We start from the raw sequence: 25,736 nt of genomic DNA on the forward strand, positions 1-25,736 counted from the left end.
ATGATCCTAAATTCAGGTATCTGGTACTCTCTAGATACTAGATGAACAAAATGAAATGCCTGAATTTTAAAAAGTCTGAAGAATATACAATAAAACCAAGTTCAGGAAAAACAACGGTCACTAGAACAGAGCCTGAGAAAAACTCTGAGTTCTAAGGTAGTCAAATTAACATTCTAATACACTCTAAGTGTTAGGATACTTTATATAAGTATACCATACTCTCAGACAAGCCCGCCTGAAATTTTAAAATGGTTACTGTATTCATAGAAACAAGTGGCAGGAGATCTTCTACATATAGGTCTCCAGGTCTTCTAAAAGAGCTGCACCATTTACCTTTGTTTCTTTTTTACTAACATGTTAACTGTACAAAGTGAATATTTTAAACATTTTAATTGGCGTACCTTTTGTACATAGTCCAGTGCTCTTTCAATGTGACATGATTATCAATGATTTCATCCAAGGTAAGCAAAACGGTTAGCAGCTCTCCCAAGTGCTCATACATAGTCTGTCAAAAAACCTTTAATGATTACCACTTAATCACTAGTTAGAAGTTAAGCTTCCTGTGGATTTTTAAAGTTACACACTCTGGGCTAATTGCTGAATTAAAGCAGTGGGTAAATCAGTTTATTAATGTACAGATTGAAACTATTAATCCTCAGATGGAACAATAAGCCTTAAACAGAGAAACGCTTTGCCCACTATTTCATCCTTATTTGGGGTATTTTGCAAAATTGTTTTGCTCTCCAAAGAGATCACTCAGAGAAGCTGCACTGGGCCGCTACTGGGGACAACCAAGAATTATACTGCTAGTGGGTCAATCAGGCCTCATCCACCTCACAAATTAAAAAGAAGCAAAAAAAATTTTTTTTCTTAAGAGTCTTGCTATAATTGTTGCACACCCTAATCATACAAACTCCACAGTCAAATATAGTAAATATTAGTTTTACAGTTAAATGACTTTTACCTGAAAATGAACTCCAGTTGTCTCTATAATTTTGGGTGCAATCCTGTAATAAAAAAGCACCCAATTAAAAAAAAAACTTTTTTGTTACAGTTCATTTTAAGGAAAACACATAGCAACAGAAGCTCTTCAAACTTTAACACATATTTAGTTTTATTTAAGCTTATTTAAGTATGGGACCATACTCCACTCTCCTAAGAAGAGAACTAACTTGTATATGAAGTCAGCATTATCCTTGCCCAACCTAACTCAACGGGTAGGGAAATGACAATATGTGGCCCATGAATAACCCTAGCCTTTAAACCTAAAAAATCAAGTTTGGGATGGAGGTGAAAAAACAATGAAACTCATATTCACTTCTTTCTCAACTGTTAGAATTTCTCAATTCCCAACCAGAATCTTTGTTATCTTACCCAAGCTGGCATTTGGAAACTAGTCAGGTTTATTTCTGAGTTCTCATTCCTAACCAGAAACAATGCATACAAACAACATGCCAAAGTCAAAAGCCCCAGGATAATTCAAATTTTACTTCCTAGACATCTCCTACTCACCAGTAAATAATTTAAGATAGGACTTGTACATCAAAGCACCCTAGACATTCCACAGGATAGAATATTTCAAGAATTAAATTCAGAATACAAATAAATCTCATCTCTTTGGGGCAGGGGTATGGTCGTGGTACTGCAGGGCTTGGGGGAGCTATGCCCGCATTCACTCCGGCCCTGAGGACAGCGTCAGTGAAAGAGCAGAACATAAAACAAACACCTGACTATGGAGAAAAACATGAGGATGAGAAGCGGTTAACTCAGTCTTCCAGTTCATCAAGACAGTTGGGATGCAGCCTGCTATAGTAAGAACAATGAATGGATGTGGTGACCCAAAGAATAGCATCTCCATTGCTATGGAATCTTCCTCTGGGCCTCAGGTACTTCTCATAATTGAGAACCCTTTGTCACATACCTAAACAAAGCTCCTGTAGGATTACAATTAAATAGTAAATGGGCAAGTTTTTAAGTATAAAGAATTAATCAAATGTGAGCTATTACTACTCTGTGATGGTAAGAACAGTAAGAACTCTATGAAAATTTGATTATTTTTCTTGATGTAGAACAGTGATTCTCAAACTTGGAAGATCATTTGAATGAAACCAAAAGTTTTTAGTGTAGCGTCCCTGGCACCACTCTGCCAGATTCTGCAGTTGAAAAAAAAACGTCCCATGTGATTCTAATAAGCCAGGGAACAATCAGTGTAAAGGAGAAATAAGGAGAGAGAATTTGGTTCATGCTCTAATTCCATATTAGCCTTTTCTATATAATCAAATTGAAGTTTAGCCTGTCAACGTTCTTATTCAGAGAGATAACATCATTTACCACGGTAGAAATTGTCCTTTGAACCTGCATATTGTACACATCAAGTTCTGTTTGAAACACCATGAGTGTTCAAAGGATGTTCAACAAATGAATGAAAGAATGAGTAAACAACTGAAAAACTATTTCAGGTAACTGGCTAATCTTAGAAAAACATTCCCTGTGTCTCTATTATAAATGCAGAAATATTTATAAAATCCATTACTTGTTACTGATATAGAGGGCAGCCAATTGATGGACTACATTCATCACCACTTCATAGCACCTCGTAACAAAACAAGATAGTTCCTGAAATGACAAGTTGGGTATATGTTACATAGTTGCTTTTTAAACATCACTATTTCTCTATTTTATGATAACAATGTTAAACAAAACCAAAAGTTTTCCAGTAAAATTTCCAGTCAACCTGCAAACAGACAATTTCAAGTATACTTCAAGCAATCAATTCTTAACCTTTCTCCTGCATCCCAAGATCTGCTTTGTCCCTACAGCATTTTGTTCATATTTCTATTTTAAGTCTTATATTTTAGTTACTCATGTTAATTCTTAAATGACAGAGACCATCTTATTCCTTCTTTAAGTATCGACTGCCCACTAATGTGACTAACCCTCAATTGTTTCTCAATAAACTTCCATCCTATAAAGTAAATAAAAAAATGAACACCTGCATGAAGCAGCTCAAAAGCTGCCAATTTCGAAAGTAGGACAAAGAGGGAAAGGCTCTCCAGAAGTCACTCTGAAATAACTTCAAATGTTTATGATCTTTAACCTCCTCTATAAACAGGCTTGGTACACAGAAAGGGAAATACTAATTACTGCAGGCATATGTTTGTCATTAATTAATTAATTCGCTTTTACCATGTCCCACACCTTCCAAAAATTTCTCTTCAGAAGCTCTTAATGCTTAAGCCTAAAAAAAAACAACTGGTATCCAAAAGTATTTAAGGCCTGATTAAATCTGAGGCTATTCTAAATTTTAAGTTCTACAAGGGCAGAAATTTGTTGGTTTTGTGCAATGCTGTATCTGCAGCACCAAGAATGGTTCCTAACATATGCTAGGCTTATAAAACATTTGTTGAGGATTTAAAAATGTAATTTTATGCAGCTGTCAATGAGATCCAAAAACAATTTAAAATGTTTGAAAACAAAAATAGATAAGGCATTTCAATTTTACTTAGATAGCTCTAGTTTTACCTTTCTTATTAAATTTCTAAAAGTTCAATTAAAACAAAGAACAGAAAATGCAAACAAATAGCTCAAAATAAAAACGGAAGAAACAAGTCCAGACATAAAGCAGACTATTTACCTAAAATAGGATAAATTAGCCAATTAAAAGACAGATCTTCAGATTTTCAGATCATATAATTAAGCAAAATCCAGATACATGTAATTTTAAAGAATCACAACTCACACATAACAATACAGAAAGGCTGAAAGAATATAAAAACATAAATCAAAAAAAATTAACTAAAACAGAGCTGGGGCAGTGATAATATCAGATAAAATAGAGTCTGTTAGCATATAATAGCTATGGTATACAACACATACTTATATAATCATACATTACATACAAAATCACCACATAAAAGAACAGCTTATAAGGAATGATTAACAAGTCTAAACTTGTATGCACCAAACAGAATATCCTGAATATAAGAAATGAGAAATTTGATAAAATAGACAGAGAAACTGACACATTCACTGGGACCCTGCAAACTACATTTTGTGGACTCCTGCCAGCAGTTTTCCCATTAGGTTCTGCCATTAGGTTCTTCCCATTACAAGGCAGGAAAAGAACATTCTTCCTATTTCTTGCTTTTTTTTTTTTTTTTTGAAGTTTATTTCTTTTGAGAGACAGCGTGAGAGAGAATCCCAACTAGGCTCCATGCTGAGCCCAATAAGGGGCTCGATCTCACCATGATGAGATCATGACCTGAGCCAAAATTAAGAGTTGGATGCTTAACTGACTGAGCCACCCAGGCGTCCCTACTTCTTGCTGTTTTCATCAACAAAATCCAGACAAAAGCAGTTCAGCCCAGTAACGGCAGTTTGCTAGCAGTCAGCTTCTTTCAGCACTACAGAACCGACCCCACACTGCCCTCCCAGAGGTACCAGCCCACCAGGCTGCGATGGTTCCTTCGCAGGTATGAGCACTAACTCCACAGGGCTCCTACTCCAAACTCCCAGATTCTGGCTACCCCAACCCTTTCCCTCTTTCCCTCGATGTAGAAGTGGTATGTGTTTTCTCTGGATGACCTATCTTTTCTCCTTTTTAGATGTATTTTCAAGTTACTTAACACACAGAGTAGTAGTCTTGGCTTCAGGAGTAGAACCCATCATCTCTTACATAGAGCACCCAGTGCTCATCCCAGCAAGTGGCCTCCTTAATGCCCATCACCCATTTAACCCTGCCCTCCAGCAACCCTCAGTTTGTTCTCTGTATTTAAGAGTCTCTTATGGTTTGCCTCCCTCTCTGTTTTTATATTATTTTTCTTTCCCTTCCCCTATGTTCATCTGTTATGTTCCTTAAATTCCACACAAATAAAATCATATGTCTTTCTCTCTTATTTCACTTAGCATAATACACTCTAGTTCTATTCACATTATTGCAAATAGCAAGATTTCATTCTTTCTCATCTTCTTTTCTTTTAGCCCTCTAACTCTTATAAACCAATTCCCCATATCAAATCTCCTCTTTTGAAATACTTTCTGTGATTTGCTTTAGAGGCCAAGTTCAACAAATACCCTCAATTAGATTGAGACAAAAAAGTAGTAAAGATATAAATGAACTGAACAAAAAAAAAAAAACAACAAAATAAAAAGAGCTGAACAATATATTAGAACTTAACATTCAAGGGCACCTGGGTGGCTTAGTTGGTTAAGCGTTCAACTTTGGTTCGGCTCATGATCTCGCAGTTCATGGGTTCAAGCTCCATGTTAGGCTCTGTACTGACAGCTCAGAGCCTAGAGCCTGCTTCAAATTCTGTGTCTCCCTCTCTCTCTGCCCCTGCCCCACTCATGCTCTGTCTCTCTCTCTCTCTCTCTCTCTCTCTCTCTCTCTCTCTCTCTCTCTCAAAAATGAGTAAAAGTTAAAAAATAAAGAACCTAACGTTCAGAAGGTAGGTGGAATTAGGGGAATTTTTTCCTTATCTCCAATTTTTGCTTTTGTGATATGGTACAAGCACTGCTTTTATAATGGAGATGGAAGAAATAGGAAGTTCTTTTATTCTTGTGATAATATTAAACCAAAGACCTAGAATAACTAAAACTTTGCAGTGATGAAAAGCGTATCTAAATTGAAACATCTGGTTAGAAGCATCAAGTGCTACTTTTTTTTTTATTTTTTAAAATGTTTTATTTATTTCTGAGAGAGAGAGAGAGAGACAGAGCATGAGCGGGCAGGGGCAGAGAGAGAGGGAGACACAGAATCGGAAGCACGCTCCAGGCTCTGAGTTGTCAGCACAGAGCCCAACACGGGGCTAGAACCCACGAACGTGAGATCATGACCTGACCCGAAGTGGGAGGCTTAACTGACTGAGCCACCCAGGCACCCCAAGTGCTACTTTTAGAAACCTTATCATTGCTCATGTAATAGCTTAATCATCTCCATTAGCAACTTCTTCTGACATAAATGATCTTTTCCTACCTGGTACAAAGTTTAATTATTCTATTTTACTTTTTAAATTTTTTAGATGTTTGTTTATTTTTTGAGAGCGAGACAGAGCACAAGTGGGGTAGGGGCAGAGAGAGAGGGAGACACAGAATTCAAAGCAGTCTCCAGGTCTGAGCTGCCAGCACAGAGCCTAACCCAGGGCTCAAACTCACAGACCAAGAGATCATGACCTGAGCCCACGTCAGACTCTCAACTAACTCAGCCACCCAGGCACCTCAAAGTTTAAATTATTTTAAAAGGAATGGTGACAAATTGTCCACAAATGAAATTATTGAAAGAAAGAGCTTACTTTGATACCTGATTTTCGTAAAATGCTATGACAATCTTCCAGAAACTATGACCTCTTACCTATAATCCAATGCCAACTAAATGTCTTGCTCTCACAGTACACATTCTTAGCATTTGAACTCTTTTTTGTGTGTAATTTACCCAAACTTTAAAAAAAAAAACCAGTTACCTGTAAGAATGAAATGAATCTTCCCATTTGAATTTGGCAATCACCTTCCACCATGCTAGAATCTGTAGCTTTAAAAGGCAACATAAAGAATCATATTTCAATTTTTTAGTTTAAACCTAGTCAAGACTCAAAAAGAAAAGTAAACATAATTTTTATTTATTAGTATATATTCTAAACTGCATACTATTGAAAACAGAATTTTTATACTTAAAAAAATGAGACAATCATTAATGATTCAGTTAAAACAGTTCTGTTTCACTATTTAAAAGACTGAAGGAAAATCCTTGTTTAGCCACAGTGCTTTGTAACTTATAAAAATATCAGAGAATTTGCTGCTGCTTCATCACTCAGGTTTTTTCTATCTGCTTATCAAAACAAATAAACCAACAAAAAATCTGAATGCTTCTTTTCTCATATTAATACACTGTATAATCATGGTAGTCCTAGAATTGTCAACTTTTTATTCATTTCAATGTCAATTTTATGATGTAAAATTTTAAAACTTACCTCCTTCTCCATAAAACAAGAGACCATTATAAAATTTAGTTTCAGCCTGTTTTAAAGAAATTAAAATAATTTTAAAGGTTGCTGTTTTGTTTTTAAATTCCTAGGCTCTCTTTGTTATCCACACTTAATAGTAAGCACAAAACTCCACCACACACACAAATTCACTTAAACTCAAAAACTGCTTACAAAACAGGTAAATTCAATTTTCTTTAGCATACCAAAGATATCATTAATATTGAAAGTTATCTCTTAATTTCTTTACCCTTACCTTTGTCTTTTCTAACCATTCTAATTGTCCCACATCCTCCCACTAGTTCATGAGAAAAAGAAAGCAACCACAGACTATCAAAAAGGTACAGAAAAAGAGGAAGTTTCCCACTTCTACCTTAGTTTTAATGACCCATGGGTAAGTAATGCAAAGCACATTAAAAATTCAAAGGCTTAAAAAAAAGTCAGTTATATCTAGGGGTGCCTGGCGGGCTCGGTTAGCAGAGCGCGCAACTCTTAATCTCAGGAGGGTGAGTTCAAGCCCCATGCTGGGCGTGGAGCTTACTTTAAATTTAAAAAAAAAAAAAAAAAAGGTTAAAAAATCAATTATATCTAGAAAGCTAGTATATATGGCAGCTAACACAGACTTTGAAGGTTTGCAGACCCAGACTCAAACAGTTACTACTAGTAAAATGTTAGGCAAGTGACATCCTCTTTAAGCTCATCTGTTTCCTCATCTATTCCTCACACTATCTGCCTTTGGTTCTAAGTATGAACAGGAGTACTATGGGGTCTGAAACACAGAAAGCACGCTCAGTGAATACTAATCACTATTATTAGTCTTACTCTAAATAAACAATTCATTCAGCATGCAACAAATCTTTATATACAAAATATATACAATCATGTATTTGCTTCTAAATCATGTTTTTAACATCTTAAGAGTAGAAATAATTACCTCATACTTTAATTTCTTGATTTCACAACAAAGTGCAGCATATACAGTAATGACTTTGTTCAAGACCTAGTTTCAAGTGTAAAAACATAACAAAGATAAGTTACAGCAGATAACTAAAGCATTTAAAAACACCGATTTTTAGGCTTAGAAATCTGTACCTTGTTTTCAGTCTTTATGAGTTCCAAAAGGGAAGACTGTTCATAAGGCAAAAGCTACGGAAACAAAGGGAAGACATTTCTTTTTAATTAAAAAAAAAACACTGAAATTTTAAATATATAAATTGAGTCTAGCTCTATCTATTCTAGTCAAACTTGTGTTGAACCCTGTCCTTAGCATTAACACCACACTAGATGGGGAGTGACTGCTAATGGGCATAGGATTTTTTTTGAAGGTGTTGAAAATGCTCTAAAATTGAGTCTGGTCACACCTGCATGATTCTGTGAATACACTAAAAAACAAAGAATCATGTGACGTGTGAATTCCAAGAATTATGAGACATGTGAATTTCAAGAAAACGGTTACTAAAAAAGTCAATATGTAACTTAGGGCAGTGTCTAGTACATAATGAATGCTCAGTAAATGTTAATTATTATTTAAGTGGTAACAGGCTACAGTTTCAAAGATAAAACAAGACAGAATGATCTGAAAATGGAACAGAGCAGAATGACTTATTTTATACGTTAAGAAATTACTCCCAAATTAAATTCTTTTACTGAAACTAATATTACACTCTATGTTAACTGGAATTTTTTAAAAACAATAAAACCATTACTCCCACATTAAGATCCTCTAAATACGATAAGGAGAAATGATGACATCTTCTATATTTTCATTAGAATATGAGTTATATGGATATAGGTATTTGACAAAATTCACTGTACAGTATATTGTAAATCTATGCATTTTAGTGCATGTAAAATAATCTCAATAAGGAAAAAATAAAGCTTGAATATCTTATTTCAACTCTCTTCATTTTCTTGGTGAAAAAAACAAGGCTACCTCAAAGAGGTTTGTGTTAGTCATTAAAAAAAACACAAAACATACACACACCTGCATGGCTGAGATAAGGAAATGAACAACTTCTTCCCCAAGTTTCTTTCAGTTCTCTAGATTCCAAATAATAAAATTATACAGTTGATCTTTGAACACAGGTTTGAACTGTGTGAGTCTACTTACATGCAGATTCTTTTTTTTTAATAAATATAGCACAGTACTATCAATGGATTTTCTCTTCCTGATTTTCCTAATGACATTGTTTTTTCTCTAGCTTATTGAAAGAATATAACACATAATACATATAACATACAAAATATGTGTTAATCAACTGTTTAAGTTATTGGTACAACAGTAAGTTGTACGTCTGGGGAGTCAAAAGTTATATACAGATTTTTTTTTAATGTATTTTATTTATTTTTGAGAGACAGCTTGACCAGGGGAGGGTCAGAGAGAGAGGGAGGTACAGAATCTGAAGCAGGCTCCAGGCTCCGAGCTAGCTATCTGCACAGAGCCCAATGCAGGGCTTGAACTCACAAACTGTGAGCTCATGACCTGAGCCAAAGTCAGACACTCAACCAACTGAGCCACCCAGGCGCTCCAATATGCAGATTTTCAACTGTGTGGAAGTCAGTGCCCTTAACCCCCACATTGTTCAAGGGCCAATTGTGTATTCCATTTTTTTAAATTATGTTTTCAAGAGACAGTATGTCCTGAAAATATACACATACATTAAAAGTAAAACAAAATCATACCTTTAATGCTATTGGATCAAGATTGAAATCCCAAACATCACCAATTGAATCATCTAGTGCATCCTCAATTCTTCTCAGTTGAGATGTATACTCCTCAAGAAATTTCCCATAATTCTTAAGTTGGACTTCAGCATGAATTTCTAAATTTAAATTTTAAAAGAGTATGTAAGAAGTGCAAGTAATGAATTATAGGACATTTCAAATAATCTAAAAAGTCACAGCAAAGTACTTACTAAGCATTTTTAAATGTTTTACTTTGGAATGTCTGGATGTCTTGAAAATAAAGTTTCAAAATTAAACAATAACTCAGCTTTTAATCTTTCCCAAATGATAAAATAATCTTAAAAGGTATACAGGTTATACAGCAATACCACATTTAAACTACAACTTTAAAGTACTAAGAAGAGTTTATCATCCCATTTACCCCATAAACAATCTGAATAATGCCTTTGGTAACTCAACATCTTTCCTATGTTTTAGTCATAAATAACTTTTTTGCCAAAAAAAAAGACCTAAATCAGGCACAAAAATCTGTGTTGTCATAGAAGCAAAATTCAAAAAGGTAATTTTTAATTCTCTATACTGTAAACTACAGTTTAAAATACGTCTAGGGCCGCCTAGATGGCTCAGTTGGTTAAGCATCCAACTTCGGCTCAGGTCATGATCTCACAGTTCATGAATTCAAGCCCCACACAGGGCTCTGTGCTGACAGCTCAGAGCCTGGAGCCTGCTTCAGATTCTATGTCTCTGTCTCTCTGCCCCTTGCCTACACCCTCTCTCTCTCTCTCAAAAATAAATAAACATTTTTTAAAAAATTAAAAATACATATAAATACTGTTTTTGAAACAGTTTTAGATCTGCTTTATCATGTTATTCTGTAATGCCCAAAATTTACCAAAATATTTTCAAGACTTCACTATCATAATAGAGTTGGAGAGGCCAAATGAAGAACACTGATACAGAATAGTGTGGTGATATTTACATAATTTACACAATAGATGACTCTAAGGAGTCACTGGAAAAAACTGAACAATAAAAGTATGTCTAGTCATCAAAGTTAATACTAAAAGGAGATATTCTATCTTATACATAAGAATTCATTATTTATTCCAATGACAGCAAATCCAATTCGGTTTCTTTAATTGATATGAATAACTATTCAATCGTCCTCTACAAAAACTAAAATTTTTCTCTCAAGTTAGCAATGCAAAGCAACTCTAAGATACATTATGTTCCGACTAAGGATAAAGACCTAGCTCCTCAATCTTCCTTATTTTGCAGCTAAAGCTCAGAGCCTGAGATCTAGATCAGGTGGATCAAATCCCTTCATTGAAGCTCCTATCTCATTGGAGGATTAACAGAGGCAATTTTGGGAGACCATCTAAACATGATTCATAGCACAAAAGTTAATGCAAACCAGGCACACAGAACCGATGAGAATTCTTTTCTTCCCTAGAGCTTAACTCTAAAAACTGTGAGATTCTTGAAATCCCAAATACATGCCTAATTCTCAATTACATGGGAAATAAGCAAACCTGCATTTAACCAGCAAATGAGGTCTTCATGACAACACCAGAAAAGCATGCTGGCATTTAATCTGTTTGGGAATTCACACAGCAACCTGCAATAACATTAAAGTTCCCTGCTGATAAAATAATGAATAGTTGTCAAATTAGTACAAGTTATGATAAAAAGATTTGAAGAAACCCGTGGAGATTCCTCGAGAGTAAAATTCCAAAACCATACTTACATGCTCATGTCTATATTCTCTGCGTTATCTTTGCAGCCCTAACACCTGGTACAGTTCCTGGGATGCAGAAAATGTCTGTTGACTGAATCTGATCATTCCACCCTCAGGTGAGCCATTTTCAAACCTAGCAATATATTTTCATTACAATTTTTTGAAGATCCTAGAGTAAGGGACTCTGTCCATAAAACCTCATACATGACAAGGCAGTTCACTTTAACAGTAAATACAGAATCCTCTCCACAAAAAAGGACTGTGTCATTACCACCAAGATTGTTGTTTTTTTAATGCAGCGTAAGAGCTACTAACTTAAGGAATGTTCTATGAAAAACTGCAAACCATGATCAATTAAGCTCATGCTTCTTTGAGATGCCACTAAAACCTAATTACATATAAGTCTGTACACATTTTTCTTTGTAAAGTTAAGCAAAGTTCACGTAATTTTTAAAAATTACATTCACCTTTTGGGAAAACTGCATGAATAAACAAATTCACAAGCGGGAGAATTTCTTCTATTACTTAAACAAATTAACAGCAGTACCGATAAGAAATATTACCAATCTATATTAATCTTAAGTAGAGTTTCACTAAAATAATTATATGGCCTCCACCTTTGGTGCGCAGAACTGAACTTGTTAGGGTTTTCTGGGTTGGACTTCCAAGTTAAAAACGAAACAACTCGATTTTATTAAGTAAAAGTTGCTTAATTATTGAAATCTTGCGAGGTGCAACAGAAGCCATAGGTCATCCCCAAAAAACGCTACTTGGAAATAAAAGGCAAGGAAGGAGATAAATGGACACTCGCTTGTTTATTTTTTCCGCTTAAAGAGTGCTTTTTCGCTGTCTTCTACGCTATAAGAACATACAGAAAAAAATACTCAAACTTCCAAAAGTTGATTGGAGGAAAAGTAGAAAAACAGGAAAGCGAAAACAGGAACCCGGACCTCAGCCCGTTCTAGAAGTGCACATGTGGCGAAAGCCCCGAGAGGCCAGAGGCAGGGCCAGCCTAGGCTCCCGGGGCCGCTGGGCCTCGCCGGGCGCGCCCCGCCCGGCCCGGGTAGCAGAGAGGGGACGCCGCTGCCTCGGCCACCGCCGGCTCCTCGGGAGAGCCACCGCCCCGCACGCCGAGCCCTGACCCGGCCGGCCTCACCCACCGCCGCCGGGGACCCAACCCCGAAAGTAACGCTCCAGAGCGCGTCCCTCTCACACTCCAAGGGGCAGCAAGTGTCCCGAACTGGACGGCTGCGCGGCGACTGCGACGCAGAGCCCTCCCGCAGGAGCGCCGCCGGTGGGGGGCTGAGGCGGGCCGGCGAGCACCCATCCGCAACCCTTGCCCTGCCGCTCCCTTACTCTGTGAGCCGTCGTCAACGCGGTCGAACTCCCAGTCGGGGGACAGAGTCTCCACCGCCATCACCCCGGCGCCTCCCACAGTCACAGTCCCAACCCGACTCGGCGACCACGGCAGCCTCACCCGGGCGGCTGTCACGGCACGTGACTTCCGGCCCCGGCCCCGCCCCCGCTCGCGAGGGCAGGCCAGGCTCAAGGCCCTTGTGGGCCGCGGGGGCTGCTGGGAAAGCGAGTCGTCCGCGGTGGCCGGAGGCCGCGGCTGCAGCGGCGTTGCTCGCGGCGTCTCCCGGCGGGACCTGGTGTTCGCTGCCCTTCGCTTCACATCTCAAGACACATCGATGCCTTTGACTTCGCCCTGCTATCTCCAGGCTATTTTTAATACCTGGGCAGTTGCTCCATCTGTCTAGACTAGGAAGAGCAAAATTGATGCACTAGTTGCTTAAGAGAAGGGCGTGGTCCTCTAGGATGTCGCAGTCCAAGCGCTTCTCAAAAGAAGCATGAATTGCCAATGCCCTCCCTGTCCCCCTCCCCCAGCAGACCTCCTGCCGCTCTCCTCTCGCAAGTCCTGTGCTGACTGATCTTGAGAGAAAAAACGGTGAGAGGAGTTACTTCACGTTACCCCAGCGAGGAATTTTACTACTCTGCTTACCTTGCGCTCACCTATCCTCGGTCCCATCCTCTTAAAAAGATGGGGGCGGGGGGTGGGAGGAGAAGAAGCGCTATTTAAATGTGTTCCAAAATGTTAACTAAATGGGCTTTTCCGCAAATAGGTATCTGTGTTACCCTGTAGTTCTTCATGTATACAAGTATTTGCACAGCAGTGTTCATTGCTGCATGGTTTTTTTACTACCAGGAAATGACCTTACTGTCCATCAAGAGAGAATAATTACCTAAAGTTTAATATATCCATATTATGAGATACTAGATAGCTGTTTTTAAAACTAAAATACATTATACAGACATGACAAACTGACAGAAGGTAGTTGCAGAGTAATGTCTATTTGTGATTACCTTTATACTTTTATGTAAATGCGTTTGTGCATGTGTGCATGCAAATGAACAGAAAGAGAACTCAAATCACGTTAAACAGGACAGTGGTCAACTGGAAAAGAGTATGTGCTAGTGATTAAAAAGTGGGTTTTCAAGCTTTGTTATTATCTTCTTATGTATTTTTTAATTTTTAATGAGAGCTTATTAAAGTCTTACTTCTGTAATCTTAAAAAGGACCAAAAATAATTAAATTAATCAAAGCAGGTAAAAGGTCTCTGGAAGAGCATTCCCTGAGACAGGTGGATCTACCGTAGATCAAATATTTGAGTGCCCACTCAATACCAGGCACCAAGCTATATACATATTATCAAAAAAAAAAAAAAGGTGGGACCCACCCAGAGGATGCTTGCAGTCTTGGTGGGCATTTTAGAAAAGGAAAAAAACAACAAAAGTTGAAAATAACAGTAACATCAGTGCCTCTCGGCTGGCAATTTTTTTTCCTTTAAAAAATGTTTATTTATTTATTTTGGAAGAGAGAGTGAGATAGAGGGTAGGGGCAGAGAGAGGGAAAGAGAAAATCCTGTGCAGGCTCCACGCTGCTAACCCCGGGGTTGAATTCACCAGACACTCAACTGACTGAGCCACCCAGATGCCCAAACATTTTTCCATTTACTTTCAGCATGATCGTGACTTCAACTTGCTGTATTCTTCATATTTGTATTAATCACTGTAATTATCTCCCCATAGCTCATTTGATACATTGAAATTACAGGTCAGAGCAATCTGAAGATGCAAATTCACTAATCTATTAAGGCTAATAAATCAGAGGCAAAAGACAGTGTCAAGCTATAATGAGCACAGTTTCTACAGCCAAATTGTGTAGGTCCAAATCACAGCTCTGTCACTTACTACTCATGTGATCTGGGGCTAAGTAATTTAACTTCAATTTCCTCATTTTTAAAATGGAAATGATATGAACAGACACTTTTCCAAAGAAGACATCCAGATGGCTAACCGACACATGAAAAGATGCTCAACATCACTCATCATCAGGGAAATATAAATCAAAACCACAATGAAATACCACCTCACACCTGTCAGAATGGCTAAAATTAACAACTCAGGCAACAACAGATGTTGGTGAGGATGCAGAGAAAGGGGAACACTTTTACGCTGCTGGTGGGAATGCAAACTGGTGCAGCCACTCTAGAAAACAGTATGGAGGTTCCTCAAAAAATTAAAGTACAACTACCCTATGGCCCAGCAATTGCACCACTAGGTATTTATAGAAAGGATGCAAAAATGCTGATTCTAAGGGGGCATTTGCACCCCAGTTTTTATAGCAGTGCTCTTGACAACAGCCAAATTATGGAAAGAGCCCAAACATCTATCAGCTGACAAATGAATAAAGATGTGGTATATATCTACAATGGGCTCAGTGATCAAAAAGATGAATACTTGCCATTTACAACAATGTGAATAGAACTAGAATATATTATGCTAAGCGAAATAAGACAGAGAAAGAAATATCGTATGATCTCACTCATATGTGGAATTTAATAAACAAAACAGATGACCATAGGGGAAAGGAAGCAAAAATAAGATAAAAACAGAAAGAGACAAACCATAAGAGACTCCTAAATACAGAGAACTGAGGGTTGCTGGAGGGGGTGTGGGGCAGGGGGATGGGCTAAGTGGGTGATGGACAGTAAGGAGCGGACTTGTTGAGATGAGCACAGGGTGTTACATGTAAGTGATGAATCACTAAATTCTACTCCTGAAACCATTATTACACTATATGTTAACTAGGATTTAACTAAGCTGATTTTTTTCCTTTTTTAAAAAAAAAAAGGTTTATTTATTTTGAGAGAGAGAGAGGAGGGTCTCTCTTATTTTTTAAATAAAATTTTAAAAAATTTAAAAAAGATGGGAATGATAATAGTGAACACATCATTGGATTGTTATGGGGACTAATTTAGTTTACACATGAAAGAGACACAACAATGCCAACTGCATACTATAAAATTGTTTGCTATGTTGAATCATTATAACCTTATTTTTAAAGAAATCTTGTTGCTTCTCTTGATCTTACATATCTTTAAACAAATTTCTAGGACCTAGAATTTCAAGTTTTATTAGTTAGGTGTGAAATATAGAGCCCATTCCCTATAAACTGAAATGTACTGTTGAAAGTTACTTATCTCAGATGTCTTACATTTTTCAGGCCTAGTCTACAGAAGGCACATAATCATTTTGAGGAATTAAATGTCCTTCTTTCTGCTTTTCTTTGTTCTTAACAGTAGTGCCTGAAAGGCAAGCTTCAAAACAGAAGGGAAAATTTTTTATAGAGACAGCATTGTACTATTTTAAGAGCTTCAAAGAACTTTAGAACAGCTGCCCACAGAAGGTGCTTGCAGTTCTTGCCTTGAACACTTATCCCCACAACTTAAGTACCAGTTTATTCCATACAAAAAGAATGTTTACATATTATAGAGCTATGGTCTTGGTGAGTTTGTTTCTTAATACACATTTAAAGCATGTGTCCAACAATAGAAATTCCATGGCAATGACTCACTAGAGACATTTCACATAATAATGCATCCCAGAGACCTATGTGTGCCTGTCAAAGAGATTCCTAATGTGTTAATTCATCTATTTCTTTCCAAAAGAATCTCTCACCTGGACAATTACTGTAGACCCGTGACAGATCTTCTCTTTCTATTGTCCACACTGTTTTCCAAGTGAAGGTTCTCAAAATCTATCTGATCAGGTTACGTTCCACTTTAAATCCTTGAGTGGATTTCCATTGCCCTTGGTTTGGGGTTATCACTTCATAGGAAGGGACACAAGACTTCTTCCAATCTGCCCTTTGATTATTCTCTAAATTTTCTGCCTCAACTACTGCATAATTTATACCCACTTTACTCTACTGGGATGCCAAACAATTTGCAGCTTCTCAAACAGGTCCTGCTGCTTCCAGGATATGTAAAGGACTCAAAATGCTTCTCCGCACATTGTAAATGCAAAATAAATGCTGCTGTACTGCTCCTGATCCCTGCTTTCCTCTTTCCCCCACCTAATTGTTACAAAATCTTCATCTCATTGAAGGAATACTCAGCTAGGTAGGCCATATGCTGGGCCATAATACAAGTCTCAATGCATTTAAATGGGCTGAAATTTTATGGTTATATTCTCCAACTGCAATGGAATTATATTGGAAATCAATAACAAAAAAATCTCAAAATATCTGGAAAATCCCTAACTTGAGCACAAATCTCTAGGGCATTGTGCTGAATGAAGAAAATCTACAAAGTTGCATACTATGTGATTCCATTTATTTGATAGTGGTTGAGAACAGAGCAGAGACAATCAGGGTTAAAGAGTGATCGGTAGCCAAGACTACAAAGGAACAGGGCAGTTTCAGGGTGAGGAATGGAACTCTTCTGTATCCTGATTTCAATGTTACTTATATGCATCTTCACATATGTTAAAACTCATAGAACTGTATAGCAAAAGTGAAATCAATTTTACTGTATGTTAACTTTGAAACATGTAATTGAGGGATTGGCCTTCACGTGTGTTTGACTTCAGGATTCAAATGATGTCAGGTCTTGGATCCTCACTATTTTTTTTCTATCTCTTCTACAACGTTTGCTACATTGTTTAGGTTCATACAGTAGCTTGTTTTGCTTGTTAGTTTGTTTGTTTTGCTCTTCAGATTCCATATATAAGTGAAATCATCTGGTGTTTGACTTTTTCTGTCTGACTTACTTCACGTAGCATAGTACCCTCCAGGTCCATCCAGGTTGTCACAAATGGAAAGATCTTATTCTTTTTTATGGCCAAGTAATACTCCTCTGTGTGTGTGTGTGTGTGTGTGTGTGTGTGTGTGTGTATCACTTCTTTATCCATTCATCATCTATTAATAGATACTTGAATTGCTCCCATATCTTAGCTCTTATAAATAATGCTGCAATAAAAATAAGGGGCATATATATATCTTTTTGAATTGTGTTTTTGTTTTCTTTGGGCAAATACCCAGTGGTATAATTATGAGAGCATATGATATTTGTATTTTTAATTTCTTGAGGAATCTCCATATTGTTTTCCACAGTTGTACTGATTCGTGTTCCCACCAACAGTGCACAGGGTTCCCTTTTCTCCACATTCTCACCAACACTTGTTATTTCTTATCTTTTTGATACTAGCCATTCTGATAGTGAGATGACACCTCATTTTGGTTTTAATTTTCATTTCCCTGATGTTGAAAGGTGTTGAACATCTTTTCATGTGTCTGTTGTCCATCCATGTGTCATCTTTGGATAAATGTCTGTTCATGTCCTCTGCTAATTTTAATTGGATTATTTGGGGGGGGGGGTTGGTGTTGAGTTGAATAAGCTCTTTACATATTTTGGATACTAACCCTTTATCAGATATGTCATTTCCAAGTATCTCCTCCCATTCAGTAGGTTGTCTTTTTGTTTTGTTGATTGTTTCTTTTGCTGTGCTGAAGCTCTTTATTTTGATGTATTTCAATAGTTTATTTTTGCTTTTATTTCCCTTGCCTCAGAAGACCTATCTAGAAAAATGTTGCTGCAATTAACATCAGAGACATTACTGCCTGTGCTCTCTTCTAGGTCTTTAATCTAGCTTGAGTTTATTTTTGTGTATGGCATAAGAAAGTTGTCTAGTTACATTCTTCTGCTTGTTGCTGCCCAGTTTTCCCAACACAAGTTAATAAAACTACAGTCTTTTTTCCATTGTATATTTTGCCTCCTTCATTGTAGATTAATTGACTATATTGGTGTGGGTTTATTTCTGGGCTCTCTGTCCTATTTTGTTAATCTATGTGTCTATTTTTGTGCTAGTAGCATATTGTTTTGATTACTGTAGCTTTGTAGTATATCTTGAAATCTGGGATTGTGATACTTCCAATTTTGTCCTTCTTTCTCAAGATTGCTTTGGTTATTCAGGTCTTCTGTGATTCCATATAAATTTTAAGATTATTTATTCTCATTCTGTGAAAAATACTACTGGTAGTTTGATAGGGATTGCATTGAATCTGTAGACTGCTTTGGGTAGTGTCGACATTTTAACAATATTAAATCTTCCAATCCATGGGTATAGTAAATCTTTCCTTTGGTTTGTGTTGCTTTCCATTTCTTTCATCAATATCTTACAGTGTTTAGAGTATAGGCCTTACACCTTTTGGGTTAAATTTATCCCTAGTTATTTTATTCTTTTTGGTGCAATTATAAATGGAATTGTTTTCATAATTTCTCTTTCTGCTACTTTGTTAATTGTGTATAGAAATGCAACAGATTTATGTATATTAGTTTTGTATCCTGCAACTTTACTGAATTCATTTATCAGTTCTTATAGTTTTTTTATGGACTCGTTACGGTTTTCTATATATAGTATCATGTCATCTGCAAATAGTGACAGTATTACTTCTTCCTTACTAATTTGGATACCTTTTATTTCTTTTTCTTGTCTGATTACTACATCTAGGATTTCCAATAGTATGTTGAATGAAAGTGGATGAAAGTGGTGAGAGTGGACATCCTCGTCTTATCCCCGATCTTAGAGGAAAAGCTTAAAGATTTTCATCATTGAGCATAATGTTAGCTGTGGGCTTTTCATAATGGCCTTTATTGTATTGAGGTATATTCCCTCTAAATCCACTTTATTGAAAGTTTTTATCATGAGTGGATGCTGTTTTTTGTCAAATGGTTTTTCTACATCTATTGGATGATTGTATGGCTTTTATCTTTCCTCTTGTTAATGTGATGTATCACACTGATTGATTTGCAAATACTGAGCCACTCTTGCATCCCTCAAATCCCACTTGATCATGATAAATGATTTTTCAAATGTGTTATTAGATTTGACTTGCCAATATTTTGTTGAAGATTTATGCACTTGTGTTCATCAGAGATATTGGACTGTTTTCTTTTTTTGTAGTGTCTTTGTCTGGCTTTCATATTGAGGTAATGCTGACCTCATAGAATAAATTTGGAAATTCTCCTTCCTCAGATTCTCTCAAGTTTTTTTTTGAGAGATTTAAAAATGACTGAATTTCATCTTCATTTTTGCTGTGTATAAAAGTCTAGATTGGTAGGGTTTTTCTGCTTGTTAAACTCTGCCCCTGATGTAATCATGAGTTATCAAGGGAACTATATCTTTGATTCTTACAGAAGATAATCTTAGACACCATTAATATTTCATTATATGTGGGTAGACATAAACTCTACACTTCCTAGAGTTGGGAATTTGAGAATATAACTATGGACCCCTACTCAGAAAAAGACACACTCCTTGCCCACCCTTCCCAGTATATATAGAGCAGAACAAATAAAATGATTATCAGTATTTGTAAGCTTAAAAGAAGCAAGAAGTCACAATATGCAGTCAGGGAAATGGGTTGAGTTGTAAATGAGTAATTCCCAGAGCAAAACTCTAGATGTTTGCTGCAATTCTCCAAGCTTTAAGGATTTTTTCTCTCTCTCCTTCTTAAACATATTCATTCATTCATTCATTCATTCTCTCTTTTAACAAATAATTTTTGAACTCTGCTTAGTGCTAGATATTGTAAACCTTGATAAATCAGATGTGGACTCAGCTTTCAAGGAGCTTTCAGTAGAGAAGATGACAGATACACAAATACCAATGACAGACTGAGATGTCAGAAGAGATACATAGACAAAAATCTTTCCCAGTTCAAAGGAATTAAAGATTACTTTAGGGGAATAAGAGTTAAGGTTAAAGGAGGAAAGAATCAGGAAAAATGCCTCCAGGAGGCAGCATTTGAGCTGTACCTTTGAGAAAAGAAGGAATTTGGTCATGCCAAGATGGTGACAAGTGACAGGTGAAAAGCTTTTCTGGGAAGCATTGTCCAAGGAAAAAGGAATCAGCAAGTACCAGAGTTCCGCTAAATTGTATGTGCGAAGAAGAACCGGCAAGAAATAAGAGAACATGCCAAATTGCAGATCGCTTTGAATGCCAGGCTAAGGTGTTCTGCTTGAGACAAGTGTTTAACTAAATGAGCATTTTTTCTAGATGGGGGGAAAGGGTGGGTATCTATCTATGTCTGTCTATCATCTAATGGGGACCAGCTGCGTGCCAGGCCCTTTGCCAAGTGCTTTATACACAGTCTCTTATTAAATCCTCTTATCAGCTTACAAGATAAGTAGCAGGATCCTATATAGCTGGGTGTCCCCACCCCTTATCTTTCCTATCTTTGCCTTCTCAGGACTGTATGGACATGACTTGGGGTGTCAGGTTGGCCACCAATAAGGCAAACCCCTGTGCTCCTCACAGCGTTTGAGTAACTGGTCGCTGATGTCACAGCTGCTAAGTACCTGGGCCACAGCTGGAAGCCATCCCTCCCGCTGGATACCAGCGTGGCACCCTGACTGGGGCCTAGCGCCTCCCACCGGCCGGCGCACGCCCCGCCCCGTCGCAGAGGATTGGTCACCGAGCCCGGCCAGCTGAGGAGGCGGGGCCGTGCCAGCCGAGGGGGCGGGCCAGGGGCTGGTCCCCCGACTGGCGGACCCCGCGAGCGGCTATCGAGGTAGTCGAGAGCTCGGAGTCTGCAGGCCGCGGCCAGGCTGAGCCCCCGCCGTGGCGCCGCTGCCTAGGCGCTCCCTTCCAGCATGCTGTGGCGGGGCAGCCAGGCGCTCCGGCGCTTCTCCACCGGCCAGGTGAGTCTGGCCCCGGGCGAGCGTCCTGGCTCTCACCGGGGCTGCTTTCCAGACCCCCCGGGCGGGAGGGCCGGGCGGCGGGGCTGGGGATGGGCAGCGATGTTCAGGCTTTGCTAAAAGCCAAGACAGCGTTTTTAAAACTAGGAGACTGCAGAGAAGGGTCTGGAGAGGGTCTTGAGTATGGCTTGTCAGGCAAGCCATTGTCTTGTCTGGGGAAGGGGCTGAAGATGCGGCTTTTGAACATCTGCGATCTGGCTGGGATTGACAGGGTGGGAACAGTCACTCGGCAAGGGGGACAAGGTCAGCTTCCTTTCCTTTTTTCCTTTCAATGATGGAATCCCTGGTTACGAGATGGAGCTGAAGTACAGGACCGAAACCGTTTCTGGAGGAGAGTAGTATTCAAATCAGTCGCGTGGTCATGGGCCGCCTGGGAGGTGGGAGCCCTGGCATTCAGGGTCCGTTCAGATAATGGCCCTCCGAGCTGGTGGCTGCAAGCTTATTTTTCCTGAGTTGCAGCAGCAAGATTGCTAGGATTACCAGGTGCTGCAGAAGTAGCCACCCTGAAGTATTGTTAAACTGTAGCTTAAGAACAGAGCCGTGGCCCAGCCCCGCGCCTTAGAATTGCATCAGCTCCTCCAGAAATGGCAAGAGAGCAGACACGTTGCATGTGATCCCGGGAGGAGAGATGCCTCCCTGTATCTAGGCAGACTCTAAACTGTTTAGGGAAGAAAAAAAAATCATGTCATGTACATCATCTCTTTTCTAGGAAGTGCATGCTTCCTGGTCTGTGAAAGAATTTGTTTTTTGATTCCTCTTCTTTGCCAAAGCCCTATGTGCATGTATACAAATCCAGACGTAAGAAACTTGAAGGCAGCGAGAAGTCTTGATTTGCACCAAAAACCGACAGAACGTTGCATATATGGAAAAGCTTTTGTCTCCCAGACAGCCCCAAATAATGAGGATTCACTTTACTCCCACCCAGTCCTAGTTATTTGGGGGAGTATTCATCCTTTTAAAAAATAAGAAAAAAGAAGTTGCTCTTGAAGAGCCTTCGCTTGCTTTGGACTCCTCCCTAGCTTTCTCCCGCCACGTGGCACCTGGGAATGTGGATTGGATATCACAGAGAGCAAGGGCTTGTGCCTGCCTATTTTACTGTCCTCCTCTGTCTACACCTCTCATTGAATTGTCTTTTTTAGAGAGCAGAAGGAAGTCTCAAAGAGTGAAAAGATTACAATAGTGGGATTTATGTAAGATTTCAGTTATAAAAGTTAAACATCCCCGGTGGCCAGTGACATAAACAAAAACACGCATGTGGGGAAGCACCAAGCACAGTCAGGGGTCTGGGTCTGATTGTACCCAGGAAGACCTGTGAAAGAGCAGTGACATTTGTTTGGGAAGAAGACAGGTTCTTCCATGGCCAAAAGGAAGACATGGAACAAGTGAAGTGTTTGGGATGTTTTACTCCATAGTAAACGGGGGTCCGTCCTTTGGATGGTATTCTATTAAGCATTGTTCAGAATCATACATGGCTAGCAGGTGCATAAAAAGGTACAGCCACTTTGGAAAACTGGTGATTTTTTTATAAAGTTAAACATCTACCTATAATATGACCCAGCAATTGCACTCCACGTATGTACCCAAGAGAAGTGAAATCTATGTTCACTCAAATACCTATTTATGAATGTTTACAGAGGCTTTATTCATTATCACCAAAAATTGGAAACAACTTAAATGTCCTTCATCTGGTGGCAGGGTAAACAGTGGATAAATCCATCCCTACATGGGAATCCTACTCAAAAAAAAAGAAAGAGGAATGGACTACTGGTGTGTACAATAGCATGGATGGAACTCAAATATGGAAGATGGACTCAAAGAGCTATGTATTATGGTTCTGCTTATCTGACACTTTGGAGAGAGTGAAACTAAACGGTGATAGAACAAAGATCAGCGGTTATTAGGGGCTGGAGATAGAGGAAGAATTGACTATAAGAGAGTGTCTTTCAAAGGACATGAAGGAATTTGGGGGTAATGGAACTATTCTTTATCTCGATTGTAGCAGTGTTTAGGGTGCCTGTGCGTCTGTCAAAACTCACAGAACTATACATTAACAAGGATGTATTTTACCGCATGTAAATTATACCTTCATCTTTAAAAGTGAAAAAAAATCACACAATGCTTTGAGTTACCAAACTTAAAGCAGAATGAAAAATAAGATTGACAAATTTCTTAGAACATAGCAAAATTCAATGGGAAAACTAGTTTATAACACTTCCTGATAGAATTGATTTTTCCATTCTCTGTCTTAAAGAAGTAGACTCAGAAATATTTAATGATTTTTGGCTTCATCACGTGGCTGGACCTTTTTAACTACAGCAACTACACATAGCAATGAAACCCTTTATCTATTAGTCAGCGTCATGCACTCCCATTATTTTGCCTGGTTCACTGCTCCTTAATTTCTCCCCAGGGTGGGGATTATTTAACTTTCATATTTATTTAGAACTCTGTAATTTAGCTTCCTCTGCCAATGTCTGGGACAAGTCTGGTTGGTGGTTCTGGGTTCGTAGCCTGGTTCCAGAACTTGAGGTTACTTTATGATCCAATTTAAGAGGCTGGACCCCTCCCTACTTCTTGGAACCAAGTACTGGTTTATACCCTAATTCTATCAACCAGGTCTTTGTTTCCAAATTACCTGACCCCCTACTTTGAGTCTAGTTTGTTTTTAGGACCTTCAAATTCAACTTCAAACCATATTTTAATTGTGTGTTATGTACTGAGCACTTGTTCTAAATCCTGAGGATATAATTCATAAATGGTAATAACAACAATAATAATAATATTAATAGTAGGTAGCATTGACATAGCACTTAGTATGTCATACATGCTTTACATGTATACTCATCTAATCTGCTTACCAGATCTGCACCCTTCTCTTGGCCAGCTCCCAGGCTGAGTGCTCCAAGATTCAGTGAATGAGTTCTCTTCTTGGGAAGTCTTCCCCTTTCCACACCCACACTGTGCTCTCCTGTCCTAGCTCCATGATGCCAAAACGTCTTTACTGGGGTGTCTTCCCTGCTAACTGGTGAAATCCTAAGGAGAAATCAGTCGTCTTTGTGCTTTCACTGTAGGGGTCCCAAAGTAAAACACCCACAGGAGCCAAACATGCCAGCAAATGCAGGATTTGAGCCTGATGCAGTGAAAGGTCATATCCAGCCCAAGGAATGGGGGCAGTGCCGCTCAGCTCTAGCTGACTGTTGTTATGTGGAAGTGTAGACCATGTTTGACAAAACTCCTGATTTCTAGAAAGAAGTCAGAAAAACAGCCTGCTAATGTGAAAGCTCCTAAAAATCTTATCACAATGCCTACCGGGACCTGTGCAGGAGCATGGGAAATGCTCAGAATGTGTTCTCTGAGCACGTCTTGCACACCATCGGGCATGATTTGGGGTAGCATGTACCAAACACAAAGTATTAGGCCCCTCACTGTCTCTGAAAAACTGACTTGGTTTTATTCTTCTGTAAAACTGCCAGCTCACATTTTCTGACGTGGAGAGCTTTGGCCTTATTTTACACCCTGCTCAAATGGTTCTATTACAGTATCATCTGCCTCACAAAAGCGGTTTGGATCAGGGCAGACTCGTAGCACTGCAGCATTAGGCTTTCTATAGAAGGCCTTGTGTTTTGGGGTCTTGGTTTTTGGTTTTAATCCTTGGAGCATAATCAGAATCCACATTAATTTTTTCCCTGAAGGAGTCCACCAGGATGTAGATAGCCTGGGAATGCAACATTGAATAGTTTAAATAGCAGAAGCTCTAGGGGTTTGTGGCTGGCTCAGTCAGTGGAGCATGTGACTCTTGATCTCAGGGTTTTGAGTTCAAGCCCTATGTTGGATGTAGAGATTACTTAAAAATAAAATCTAAAAAACAAAACAAAACAAAAAACCCCCTAAAACTAAAACAAAAGCTCTGTTCCCTGCCAAAGGCACTTCTAAGGCAGAATGCCCTCATTAGAGAACCCCAAGGTAGTAGCACTTACCGCCAAGATTTATAAATGCTGTGGGAGGTTTTATGCCCCTCCCTTCTTTCTCATCAATATAACAGGCACTTATAGGGCCTCAAAGAATGTTCTCTGGTCACCAGATCCACCCTACACATGAATGGAGCTATCTCACCTGTCAGGCCCACCATGGTATTTATTTCCTTAGAAAGTCTTATCAAGGGGTGCCTGAGTGGCTCAGTCGATTAAGCATCTGGTTTCCGCTCAGGTCATGATCTCACAGTTTGTGGGTTCG

At 38.6% G+C, this 25,736-nt stretch overlaps 2 protein-coding genes across 8 annotated transcripts in view; one reads left to right on the plus strand and one right to left on the minus strand.

Moving 5' to 3' along the window:
- The window catches only part of WASHC4 (WASH complex subunit 4), a 59,194-nt gene extending 46,308 nt beyond the window's left edge, over window positions 1–12,886 (minus strand). For 3 of the 7 annotated variants that reach the window (XR_003914145.1, XM_029953429.1, XM_029953428.1), the window contains exons 1-9: window positions 12,757–12,886; window positions 9,660–9,799; window positions 8,070–8,123; window positions 7,912–7,977; window positions 6,966–7,011; window positions 6,459–6,526; window positions 2,534–2,616; window positions 965–1,007; window positions 402–505 (exon numbers count right to left, since the gene is read on the minus strand). Coding sequence is in view for 6 of the 7 variants with exons in the window: in XM_029953429.1 (XP_029809289.1) it covers window positions 402–505; window positions 965–1,007; window positions 2,534–2,616; window positions 6,459–6,526; window positions 6,966–7,011; window positions 7,912–7,977; window positions 8,070–8,123; window positions 9,660–9,799; window positions 12,757–12,817 (665 nt within the window). In the remaining variant the exon portion in view is untranslated. The other 4 variants (XM_029953432.1, XM_029953431.1, XM_029953430.1 and 1 more) reach the window with 4 other exon arrangements.
- An 8,393-nt stretch (window positions 12,887–21,279) lies between these two features.
- The window catches only part of ALDH1L2 (aldehyde dehydrogenase 1 family member L2), a 60,799-nt gene continuing 56,342 nt past the window's right edge, over window positions 21,280–25,736 (plus strand). Inside the window, 1 exon segment of the mRNA XM_029953845.1 lies at window positions 21,280–21,446. Coding sequence (XP_029809705.1) covers window positions 21,399–21,446 — 48 coding nt within the window. The 5' untranslated portion in view covers window positions 21,280–21,398.

The sequence above is a fragment of the Suricata suricatta genome, chromosome 10 (genome assembly GCF_006229205.1).
Source record: "Suricata suricatta isolate VVHF042 chromosome 10, meerkat_22Aug2017_6uvM2_HiC, whole genome shotgun sequence".
In the NCBI taxonomy this organism is placed as follows: domain Eukaryota; kingdom Metazoa; phylum Chordata; class Mammalia; order Carnivora; family Herpestidae; genus Suricata; species Suricata suricatta.